This window comes from Tenrec ecaudatus, chromosome 10, assembly GCF_050624435.1.
Source record: "Tenrec ecaudatus isolate mTenEca1 chromosome 10, mTenEca1.hap1, whole genome shotgun sequence".
Lineage (NCBI taxonomy): Eukaryota > Metazoa > Chordata > Mammalia > Afrosoricida > Tenrecidae > Tenrec > Tenrec ecaudatus.
In genome coordinates this window covers 108,259,049-108,272,654 of record NC_134539.1, presented here as the reverse complement: position 1 = coordinate 108,272,654, position 13,606 = coordinate 108,259,049, and the positions used below count along the sequence as shown (strand labels likewise).

Here is a 13,606-nt window from a genome sequence, read left to right as displayed (position 1 = left end):
ACCTAATCTTGTGTCAAAATAAGGATGAAAAGTGTATGGGTCGAGTCTAGGCTGTCAATCTGGAGATAGCCATTGAGACTTACGTGTGGGAATGGCCTTCTCCTGAGAATTCTGGGAAATCTGGTACTTCCTCCTTGGAGGCAGGAAGACACCGCTCTCTCTCTGCTACTCCCTGGGAGACATTGCAGAAGACAAGCCACATGGACACAACCAGACCTCGGAAGCCAGAAAAATCACAGAGAAACCCCAGCCAGCCCTGAGATGTTTCCAATGACAATGGATCCAAAGACTTTCTACTCACTGACTTGTGCTCATCCTGCATTTGACTTAATTTTCATGTGTTTTGTGATTCTGAAGAGGACTTTCTAGATTGGTATCGGACATATGGACTAATATCAGACTTATGGCCTTGGACTGGATTGCATTGGATGTTTTCTCCATGCTCAATTCCTCTTGTCTATAAACCTCTCCCTTATATGCATATGCATGTTTATGAATTTACTTCTCTAGTGTACCCAAACTAAACACGAATGGTGACAGATATATGGGCTAATATTGGACTTATGGACTTGATCTGGACTGTGCTGAAATGTTTTCTCAATATTCAATTGCACTTGTATATAAAACTCTTTCTTATACACATGAGTGTCTATGAATTTGTTTCTCTAGTCCACACAGACTAACACAATCTGTATGCGATCAAACTGACAGCAGCGACTCAAAAGATCAGACAGAAACCTTAGGGGGTTTTATGTCAATGCCGGAGGTCAACTTGAAAAAGGAGGGTGGGGAAGGTTTGCAGCTGGAAGAATATAATCAATGTCAATGAATTGTACATGTACAAATTGTTTCATTCTGTATGTTCTGCTCTGTATTTCAAAAATGGCAATAAAATAAACAATGTTTTAAAAGATACTATAGTGATTTTTTGAAAAGAAAAAGTCTACATTTAAATGGTAGGAACGCATTGCTTCTCCAGCTGACTGCAGGTGGACACATTGTTCAAAGCACTGTTCTTCACCGTCGTATTGGTATTACTCCGAGAATAGGTGTTCCACCATCAAAAATGGTCAAATGGAAACCTGATTCACGGTGTAAATCCCAATCACAGACATAAGTGAAGACTAAGGCATATATACCTTTATTACATCATTTAAATCAGCCTTAAGAGAGACAAGGGAATAGTTTAGATGACACCACACTTCTTATATGCTGCGCATGCCCCAATTCCTTCTTCTCCTAGGTCCTATTAAGCTATCTCAAGTCTAACCTCATTTATACAAGCAATCTACTACCTATGCTCATCAAAACACATTGGGAGTACATTTATTCTACGTAGACATAGATGTCTTCTACCCTGAAGAAGAAGTGTGTGAAGGGAAAGGAGAACACAGAGTAAACCAAGACAGGGCCTGTTTCTTAAAGCAACCAGCCAGGCCTTAACAGAGTGAAATTATAAAGCCTGCTTTAGGTTCTACATCAGTATGCCTGACAAAAATGTCATATATTCAAAATTACCTTGAAAACACAGCAAGGTATCCCATTATAGAATGACATTGTTTATCAGTAAATCAAGCAGCTAAGTTATACTTCATGCTTTAAGTGACTAGTATTTCTTTAGTTGAGACCAGATGGAGTATATGCCTTGTATTGAAGGTCTGTGGTATAAGGAGAAAAAGATAAGTACCTCTACACACGAATCTCTTTCACAGCATGTGAACTACGCATAGTTCATTTCCATTCATTCTCTCCCCCATCACCCCTCCCTGCCCCTCACTCCTTCCCTCTTCCTCTTCCTTGTTTACAGAGAACAGTCTTAGTTTATTCCTCTATTTATGCCCCTTTCACTCTCAAAACATTTTCTACTTTGAACTATAAAGAAGCAGCACACAAGAGTCCCTTTGTGGTATTGAGACAGTTCTGTTTCTTGGTTGTGGCAGTGGGGATGCAAATTTTTGCATATGATGAGTGCATAAACAATACAAAGACATAGAAAAAATAATTGGTGCCTGCAAAACTCATAGAATCCAAGTCCAGTCTATAGTTGAATTGAGTATTTGTGTCAATTTCCTGGTTAGAAAATGATACCATTGGGAATAGCTGGAAATGGGTAGTAAACATTTCTCTGCACAATTTTGGAAGCTTCCTATGAGTCAATCGATAATCATTCCCAAAGAAGAAATTTAAACATATAAAATTGAGTAGAATATATAACTTATAATAGATTTGAACCATAAATTAAATGGTCCCATCCCGCTGTACTTTGTTGCTACTTTGTGGAACTCCTCTGAGATTCTGTGGTCAATCGACCTAAACCAAAAATCAAACTGCCATTGAGTCAAAGCTGACTCATAATGCCCCCTATAGGACAGGGTCTACAAGTCACAGTAAGCCTCTGACTCTGAGACTGTAACTGTTTACAGAAGTAGAAGGCCCTCTTTTCCCTCAGAATAGCTGGTGGATTTGAACTTATGATGTTGTGAATCGCAGACATTGTGGGTTACAGCCCAATATGTAACCACTAGGCCACCAGGACTCCTCAGTAGAGCTAAGTACACATCAAACGTTCAAGCTGCTGACTCCCTGAGACTATCACTCAGGGATACTCTTTAAACCTTGCACCAAAAACCCTGACATCACCTTTTTGCCTAATTACAGATTGGAACACAAAATAAACACCCTGAGTATGGGTGCTTCAGCTTTTAAAAATCTATATGAGAACAAAAGTCAACCATTGCTCAAAGGCAAAGATGAGAAGATAAGGAGGCAGGGAAACTAGAGGACTAAAAATGGAACAACCAGAAAGATATTAAACAGAATGTTGACACAGAGAAGCATCCTCTAGCAGACCTCTATATGCTCATGAGTACACTGCTCTTCACCTTCCCACATCTGTTCAACTTGCATATGTACCTACCTGTAGATTATTGTTTGTTGTTACTATTATCACCAGGCTGTGTTGTTATTGATGTTATCAGGTACATTCCAGTCTGTTCTGATTCATAGCAACCTGATGTACAACATAACACAACACTGCCCAGTCCTTATGATCATTCTTATGTTTCAGACCGTTGTTGCAGCCCGTGTCAATCCATCTTGTAGAGGGCCTTCCTCGTTTTCACTGCCCCTCCACATTACCAAGATCGATGCCTTTTTCATGGGCTGGTATCTCTAGATAGCATGTTCAAAGCACTTGGAAAAATCTCACTGGCCTCACTTCTAAGAACCACTGTGGCCCCACTTCTTCAACACAGATTGGCTGCTTCGTTTGACAGTCCGAGCAGGTTTCCATAGTCTTCATCAGCACCATAATTCAAATGCATTGTTTCTTTTTCTGTCCTTATTCAACGCCCACTTTCACATCCATACGAGGCAATTGAAAATACCATGGCCTGGGTCAGGTACACCTTACTTCTCAAAATAATAGCCTTTCCCAAGGCAGTGTTTCTTTTGAGCTCTTGGTGCTGGTTCCAAGAACATTGGGTGTGGATGTATGCAAGGTGAAACCCTTGACAACTTCCATCTTTTCTCCATTGATCATGGTGTGTCCTATTGGTCCAGTGGGGAAAACCATTGAGTTCTGCACCATACTGAAGGCTGTATGAGTAATAGCATTCACCTTGGTTGTCTTTTCCTCTGGGGCACCTCCTGGTGTCATTCGCCTTGGCTGTGTTGTGCTGACTGCCTTTTTACTGTATATTGCCTTTCCAGTCCCCAAGTTTATATACATCTCTTATCTAGATAGTGATTTATCCTCCCGTCCCCTCCCATCCCTGATAATAGTAAAAGAATATTTCTTGCTGTGTGAAAATCTGTTCTTGAATTTTTATAATAGTAGTGTCATACAATATTTGTCCTTTTGTGACTCATAGGTTTCAAGAAGTATTGAGCACTACAGACTCATCCATGTTATGAGGTGCTTAGTGGATCATTTATTATTCTTTAATATATTCCATTGTGTGTATATCATAGGTGGTTTATCTATTCATCAGTTGGTCACAGTTCATTGTTACATATGTGTATATATATATATATTTGCTATAGTGAATAATGCTGCAGTGAACATGGGCATGCGTATATTTATTCAGGTCCTGGCTAACATTTCTCCAGATCAAATACCTAGTAGTTAGATGGTTAAATTATATAGCATTTCTTTTTTTAAATCATTTTATTAGGCCTCATACACCTCTTTTTTTTAATAGTTTTATTAGGGGCTCATTCAACTCTCATCACAATCCATACATACATCAATTGTATAAAACACGTTTGTACATTCATTGTCCTCATCATTCTCAAAACATTTGCTCTCCACCTAAGCCATAGTGTCAGCTCCTCATATTTCCCCTCCCCCCCCCAGCTGCCCCTCCTTCATGAACCCTTGATAATTTATAAATTATTATTTTGTTATATCTTGCCTTGTCTGATGTCTCCCTATAGCGTTTGTATTCAAAACTTTTTATGAAGGAACCATACCACAAAACAATAAATTTAAATGATATTTTTCAAGCATGAACACAAAGAGGAAGATGCAACCAGCAGGTCACCGAGAACCCTACATCAGCCTTAGTTCAACTACACAGCTCAACTTGATCTCTTTTATATATAGGAAATATTGTACTATTTTATTACAAGAGACATTTCCATGAAGGTAGTAAAACGAAGTCTGCAATAGTATCCTATCAATAACACTAACCAAAAGAATAATGTAAAAACCCAAATCATGAAAAGGAAAGCATTTTCCTTTTACAAAAGACTCTTCCCATGTCTCTGTTCCTCAGGCTGTAGATGAAAGGGTTCAGCATGGGGGTCACCACACTGTACATCAGAGCCATGACAGTGTCCTTGTTAGTAGAATTATTTGCTGATGGGCATAAGTAGAGACCAATAACTGTCCCATAGAACAGCGAAACCATCGTGAGGTGAGAGCCACAGGTGGAGAAAGCCTTGCAGATGCCCCTGACAGAAGGGACCTTGAGGATGGAGGACACGATCCGTGCATAGGACATGATGATGAGTAAGAATGGGATGACAAGAATGAGTCCTCCCATGACAAATATCGCCAGCACATTCGCCTGAGTGTCAGAGCAGGCCAGCTTGAGCAGAGCAGACATATCACAGAAAAAGTGGGGAATCACATTGTCCGCACAGAAAGACAACCTGGCCATGAGCAGAGTGTGCAGCATGGCATTGAATGTGGTCAGCACCCAACACAGTGCCATCAGAGAGATACAAAGCTGGGGGCGCATGATAGTGGTGTAGTGCAGGGGGAAGCAGATGGCCACGTAGCGGTCATAGGCCATGGTCATAAGAAGGAAGCTCTCCAGGTCACCAAAAAACATGAAAAAATACATCTGAGTGAGGCAACCTCCATAGGGGATGGATGGGACTTGGCTCTGCATGTTCTGCAGCAATTTAGGCATTGTGACAGAGGAGAAGCAGAAGTCAGAGAAGGACAAGTTGCTGAGAAACAAATACATGGGTGTGTGGAGGTGGGAGTCCAGGCGGATGAGGATGATGATGGTGAGGTTGCCCAGGACAGTGGTGAGATACATGACCAGGAACAGGGCGTAGAACAGGTTCTGCTGCTCTGGCTCAATAGGCAGGCCCAAAAGGAGGAACTCTGAGACAATGGTTTGATTCTCCCCTGGCATGCTATGTCACTAATATCTAAGCAAGACAAACAGTTTTCATTAAAAACCTGAATAAAAAACACACATATTTATCCAATATTAGATGCTCTGTAATGATGCTTGGTTTTCCTCTCATCAAAATAATGACAATTTTTATACTACAGATCAGAATATCTATAATAGAAAAATGATATTTTTCACTTAAAAAAAAACATTTAGAAGGAATATTCCTTCCTTCCAAAATTATTCATACCTCTCAGCTTCTGAGACATTCAAAGCATTGGTCTCCTTGCTACTCACTTGGCCATTCATTCATTTTCAATGATGAAAATTGCCTTCTGCTCTATCTGTACTTTACCTGTTGTGCTCATGCTTATTTCATACATATAGTTACATTATACAGAGAGTCTACCAAGCCTCCAAATATTGCCATTTAATTCTCTTGCTAATTCATCCATAGTTTAAAATCCCAACTGCTACTTTGCTCCACCAGGCTGACATCACATCTTGCATGGATTATAGAAACAATAATCACAGAAACATCTCCCAGCTACCAGGCTTGCTCTCCTTCCATGTTTTCATTCTCACTGTGGCATTTACTGATGAGAATCTGATCACCTCTCCTTCCTGTTAAACTTGAGTGGCTTCTCCTCTTTCTTGGGATAAAGGCAAAAGTCGATGCAAGGGTCCAAAAGATACTCCATGACTAGACCCTTGATCTTTTTCGACAGCCTCCCCCAGCCACAGAATGACACTGGCATCCCACTATTCAGTAATGCTGCACATAAAACTCACATTTTCTTGAGGCAACCCAGGTTCACGAAAGCTCTCAGTGCTCCACAGTCTGCAGGCATCTGGCAAGCACCCTCCCCACAGGCAAGATGCCCCAAAGGAGGGTCAGCTCGGCCCAAGGGTCAGTGAAGGAGATCTGCAAAACCTGTGCCTATAAAAGAGGAGCAGGAAAGGATAACTCCCCAGACGGAAAGCATGCAAGCCAAAGGGGGGCACCTGGAAAATGGGCCAGAGAAAGATGGACCTGCAGAAAATGGAGAAAAAGGAACCAGGAAAACCAGCCTCTGATGAAGCAGGAGAAAAAGGAACCAAGTCTGATGAACGTTTCTCTGCTTATGTCTTATCAGTGGGCCCTGGGCTCTCCCCTCTTGTACAATCCAGAGGAACATTTTCATCAACAACTTCATAAAGTGAAGTTTTTAATAGCTCTAGAAAAAATTTTAAGAAAAAAATCCCACTTCACCCTATTTTTATTCTAGTGTGTTTTTTATTAATACATGAAATCATTTACCGGCTAGTTGGTTTTATTTAATACAAGCAGAAAATAGTGAATATTGAATTGTGGGAAGATTTGACTTGGGGATCAGTGTAAAATTCCATGGAATGAGGGGAGTTTTTATATCCCTCATACAAAACACACTTACTGTTAATTTGAAGTCAACACCATGTGTTTGTATGACTTGAACATTTGAAATTCAGTTCCCATGTTGTGTATTTTTAGTAGAATTTTATCTGACAACCACTCCGTCATCATGGTGTTCTTGTCAGAACTATGTGCACATTCAGCAACACCACTGGTCATGGTAGTTCAGTTTTCCCGGTCACTGTTATGTGCTGTGAAGGGTTGACCATTTGAGTGTATAGTGTGTGTGTGACATTAAATTATGAATTAGTGGGACTTAAGATGTAACAGTTTAAGAACATTTGAAGATAATGGTACTTGATATCCTCTTAAGGAAAATTTTCCTCCATATTTAAAGCTGGAAAGTCATTGGAATTAGAAAAGAGTTGTGTCTACATGTCATTTTAGGGTTTGGGCACATGCATTAAAAATTGTGTACAAATTGTTCATAATGTCTCTGTACTCATCTCAATACAATAAAATACCTTTTACAATTTTAACGTCATTATTTCCTGCCCTAGCCTTCACATTTGCTGTTCCTCCTGACTAGATCCTCTTTCCTCTGCTCTCTCTTCACTTAGGTTAGCCCTACTTCACCTTCAAGTATAATACTGCATGCTATTTGCTCAGCCGAACCTGCCCTGTCTCTCAGATTAAGTCAGAACCGACTGCTATGTTTCCACTGCATCCTGTATTAGTCCCGATAGCCCTCGATGCATTTGAAGTCACTTAGCTTTTCCCTACCAGATTGTGAACTCCATGCAGGAGAGGCCAAGTCGGCATTCTGGACTACTGTAGCACCAACACCTGGCACAGTACCTGACACAACCAATGTTTCATATTATTTACTGGGTGTCATTCAGTTGTGATATGCATTGCTCCAACTTTAAAGACATCAAACATTATTTTTTAAACTTTTATTTATTTACTTTTGTGGCAAAGGTATGCTGATACAGAATTTGTAAACTTATGATCTGAAATATATTATCTTCACCTGTAATTTTTTGCATATACATACACAAACTTAATTTTACAACAGAAACTACCTCAATGTCAAGATGCTTTCTGTAAGCCATGATTACGCCTTTGGTCCATCCCTGAAAAAAATGAGGGTTCTGAGGATTTAATGTCAGTGTAGTCTTTTTTGCATTTTTATTAAGTTAGAATAACTCCCCCATGGCCATGGAGTCAGTTCTGACTCACAGCGGCTCCACATAGACTTTCCAAGACTATAACTCTCTATGGGAGCAGGCAGCTTCCTCGCTCTCCTGTGGGGATGCTCGTGGATTTGGACAGCTCATCCAGAGGTTAGTGTCCGAAGCTTTCCCAGCAGCACCTCCAGGGTTCCCAGTCAGAATAACTGCTCCTATTACATTCTCCCAGAACCGGTACTGGCGAGCCTGGACCATTTTGCACTAAATTTTGCCATTCTATTACAGACTTCATAAATGTCATGCACATTAAATACATCAGGGAGCCTCAAGCAATCTGACTCAATCTAAGCATCCTTATGGAACTCTCCATGGTGTCATTTGTAAGGCTGGGATAACAGTCTGGTGAGGACTTTTGGAAATGTGGGATGAATACAACAAAGGAAGATGGTCTGCTCTGAAACCTCACTAGACTTCTCCCTCAGATATCCATATTTCCATATGCCTCCGAATTGGACAATGAAAGCCATCAAGGGCGTGAAGAATATGGGAATCTCCTCACTGAAAAAAGGCAACATTGAGTTCAACTACCAGGCTTTCACCCTGAGGATGCTGTTCTATCCAGGCATTAAGAGTTGTATATTATGTGTGGCCTCTCTGGTGGGAAGAAACATCTAGGGAACAATCCTATGAGTATTCCTGGTTTCTCACTATTTTGCTTGCCTGTTAAAAACAGTAGGCTCCATCTCTACTGCCAAGAATATGACGAAGTATCACCAAGTATGGAGGTATCACTTCCAGACACTCAGTGAGGAGGCATCTGAGTTTCTCATTTTCTTAACCCATGTAAGCAGCTAGAGCTCAGCCTGGTATTCCCATTAGGATCACCTAGGGCTGTGCTTCTAAAACGTTAGCGCTCATGCAAATACCCTGAAGGTTCTGGGAAGGTACTGATTTTGACTCCATACGAATGACGATACATTTCGTTAACCGTGAGATCCTTGTGTTAAGTGTGAAGCAGGACAAAGACAAGACACACACATAGTATCCAGATAAGTAAAACCATCAGCACAAAGCCGTAAAGGTCTCTCTAACTGCACACTTAATAATCGTCCAGAGCATCCCAACACTGCTGGTCCGTGGACGATCCTTTGACATACGATGCTTTTAAAATATATAAATGACTGATGCTCTTCTTGGAAATGTGATGAGAATCTCTGAGAGGGAAACCAGAGAAAAATTTGCAAAGTTCTCTACATAATGGAAAGTCAGGTAAAGGTTTAAGTGCCCACCTCCTAGACCTATTGTTATGCCGAAATGATACCATTTGTGGAGGACAGATTACATAGTAAGTGATATTTATAAATGTCATCATTAACAAAGAGATTGCAAATGGTAAACATTTTATTTTAATTGTTTTGTTGGTATAGAATGCACATATCATAGTTCACCCATATTGAGTGGCACAATCATCAGCACAACTTCAGAACATTTTCTTCTTTTTTATACTGATTATTTGCTCCCCATTTCCCCCCAACCTCCCCTGCCATGTCCTCACTGCCATCAAGTCAATGGTGATACATAGTGAGTCCCTGTGAGTTCTGGGACTGTAAATGTTTATGGAAGTAGAAAGCCCAAAGTTTCTCCCAAAGAGCTGCTGCTGGTCCAGAACTGCTGACCATGCAGATCACCTAGGTCATTATCAATCCAATTACTCTAAAGGAATAGGTAAACAAAATACAAACAAGAAGCAACCAAAAAAACGACAAAAAATTGGTAGGGGCCAGAATTCAATTAAAAAGAAAGCAGAAAAAATGGAAAACTGAAACAACTTTAAAGTAGGTCCAAGGGAGGAGCAAATGATAAAGTATTATATTTAACCTAAATACATCTGCCATCATCTACTTTACCATGCTCTCTGTCTGGCAGCAAGGCTAGTGACATCTCTGGGCTATGTTCAGAGGGGATTCAAGGGAGGCTGAATTTGTGGGGAGGGCCTACAAATGAATTTGGGCTTCCACTATCATCGATAAACTTCTATAAACCAGGTGTCTACAATTTAAACTCTGAAACCATTACCTCCTTTGGATTTGGATTTTATTATTTACAAGCCATGAATCAGTGTACATCACAGGCTGGTCTACTTCTTCCAGGTGGGCTCACTTAGATGAGGAAAAAGGTTTAAAGACAAACCTTTAAGACTCCAGATGTTATACTTTCGGATACCCAGGCACCATCTGGTTTCTTCATCACATTTTTCTATAGCACCCATATGTTCCGTGATCTCTTCATGAGTAAGCTTATCAACTAAAGCGATGTCATAAGAACTAACTGTCCATAGATCATGGCTATGAATAAGTGTGAGGCTCAAATCCACTCACCTACTCAAGGTTATATATGCTTCTGGTTTACTTTAGAGATATAATTATCATGCTGTGATAGTGAACATTATAAATCATCCCTATGAGGATGAAGGTACTCCTATTGATAGTATCATTACTTTAGCCAATGGTATAGAATTTAAACCAGTATTGATAAAAGGAAATTATGCATGTTTAGGTCAGCTTCTCATGCTGCGATGCAGGAATTGTTAATATGTACAGATTAAATGCTTAAGTGACTGGTAACTATTTGTAGGAACAGTGGGTGGAGAATAGAGCAAATGTGCCACGGTGAACATTGATTTATAAAATATTGCTAGAAGGTTGGAAAGTCTTGGGAAACAGAAAACTGGTCGAGAGGAGGACTAACTATACTAGTTAAGAATATACCGAGTAACCCTGGTGACCCTGAAGTACATCATACAACCTGGGAAATCAAGACCTTCAGCTTAGAGGGGCCCTAAAAGCTTATTCAACCCCTGCCCAACTTACCCAGTGTGTCTGAGGGTAACACCAGGCCCTGACCCAAGTTTCGGCTTCCCTTTATTTACTGTAAGCTTGTGGAGCAATAGTCTCGCTAGGTGTTCATTGACTTTTGCTACACCATCCTTTCTTGTATCTCTTGTTCTACATTTCCCTGGTCCTAAGGGGCCCTGGATTCTGAAGAGACTCGTTAAAGACAAAATAATTAAAAGATGTCCACAGGACAAATTGTCTCTCAGAGTCTTGTAACAGTGACTAATGACAACCACTGATCATGTGTCTATACTTTCAGAAAAAGTAGGTAAGGAGAAAAGCTCGAGTGTGATTGGTCAATCATTGCCTGCTTAGGGAAAGGTCAGTAGTCCTGTATGACTGGAGTCTACATTATAGGACATGAGGGAGCATAAATGAAGAATCCGTAAGGGTAAGCAGAGACGTGTAAACTGATTGTGAGTGACCTAAGGTATCTTAGTACTACTGTTAGAATTTAAACTTAATTTTGTGAACAACAAAAGGCCATCATTAGTTTTAAAGCAGAGAACCACCAGGAAAAGACCCATGTTTTGTAAAAGTTCTAAGGATATAAGAATCTTTCACTACAACCCTATCTCTCACGTGCCACTAAATAGATTGCAAAACCAAAAAACTCTTGTAAATAAGGAAGTGACATCTTGTTCAGCTTCAGGTTGCATGCCATGTGACTAGAATTAATCATCACTCTCATGTATGCAAATGATCCTGGCTGCATTGATATTAGGGCTATAATTAAGTTTTAACAAGTAGCCAAATGCACAAACTTGGGAATCTGATTTGCAAGAAGGACTCTACTTTGCAGATAAAATGGAAAAAATTCCAGAAAAACACGGCTTATCCAAAATTGATATGAGAGTAGCTTGTTTAATGACTATTAAAGAATCATATCTATAAACTTTGTGTTTTTGCTTCTATGGGATATTAAACAATAGCTTTCTGGCTATGCCTTTGTGTGATCTTTGTATAATGGTAATACTAGCCTCAAACAAATGAGTTGAAAATTATTTTCTCCTTTTCTAGATTCTGGATGAGATTTGAATTGGCACTAATTCTTCCTCAAGTGTTTGCTATAATTGCCTCGTAAATCCTGGCGTTCTCTTTGTCACACAGCCTATACGCCATATTCAATCCCTCTTTACCTGATGAGCTATTTAGGAGTTTGTTGTTTCCTTTACAACTGTTTGGGTTATGCTTTCTTCGTGCCAAACATAAAAATCATTTCCAGACATAGATCTATCCATGAAAGACATCCCAATAGAAGTGAACAGTAATGTCGCTACCTGACAGCATGTGTGGCAGAGTAGAAATGTACTTCATAAGATTAAAATGGCTCATTTTTCTTTTGTGTGTGTGTGCAATTTCACCCATAAAAGAGTGATTTTTATTTTTTTAATTTTTAGAAAGCATTTTATTTCGGGCTCTTACAGCTATCATAATATTCCATACATCAGTTGTATCAAGCATATTTGTACATATGTTGTCATCATCATTTCCAAACCATTTTCTACTTGAACCCTTGGTATCAGATACTCTATTTTCCCCTCCCTCCCCCATCCTCCAACCCTCAGGAATCCTTGACCAATTATATATTTTTATTATTATTTCGTGTCTTATACTGTCCATTGTCTCCCTTCACGCACATTTCTGCTATTCGTCCCCTTCAGAGGGAAACTATATATCCAACTTTTTTCCGCATTCCCCCTCCCCAACCTTCCCCCTAACCTTATCATATTGCTACTCCCACTACTGTTCCTGAGGGGTTTATCTGTCCTGAATTCTGTACCAATGTGTGTTCTCCAGTCTGACCAGATGTGTAAGGTAGAGCTGGGTCAGAGTAGTGGGGAAGAGGAAGTATTCAGGAACTAGAGGGATGATGTGTGACTCCTCAGTGCTCCTGCACCCGGATTGAATCATCCCTTCCTAAAACCCTTTTGTGGAGGATGCCAATTCCCTACAGATGGGCTTTGGGTCTCTACTCCAAAGTCCCTGGTTCACATCAATATAGTTGTTTGTTTGGAATCTTTTGATAACTGATACCAGATCCCATTGACACCTCATGATCACACAGGCTGGTTTGCTTCTTCCATGTGGGCTTATTTGCTTCCCTACTGGATGGCTGCTTGTTTAACTTCAAGCCTTTAACACCCCAGATGCTGTATCTTTTGATAACCAGGCACCATCCGCTCTCTTTACCACATTTGCTTATGCACCCATCTTGTCTTCAGTGATCATGTCGGGAAGGTATGAAAGAGTGGCAGGTTATTAGAAGAAAGTGTTCTTGTGTTGAGGAGACCTTGAGTAGAGGTCCAAAATCCATCTGCTATCTTAATACGTAACATATAAATATATGTACAATGGCCTCTATCCCCTTCATTACAAATTAGAATATTTACATATATATACATGCCTTATATACATGCCAATAGCTATACCTCCATAAGTAGCTTTTGCCTCCTATTTCTTTCCTCTATTTCCTTTCCCCTTCCTCCTATCCTACTATCATGCTCACCCTCC

At 40.1% G+C, this 13,606-nt stretch overlaps 1 protein-coding gene across 1 annotated transcript; it reads right to left on the bottom strand.

The window, feature by feature from the left end:
• Positions 1-4,718: 4,718 nt before the first annotated feature.
• LOC142458644 (olfactory receptor 1E2-like) lies at positions 4,719-5,651 on the bottom strand. Its single transcript, XM_075559599.1, has one exon. It carries the CDS (start codon positions 5,649-5,651, stop codon positions 4,719-4,721), a length of 933 nt encoding a protein of 310 aa, XP_075415714.1.
• Between the last annotated feature and the right edge of the window lie 7,955 nt (positions 5,652-13,606).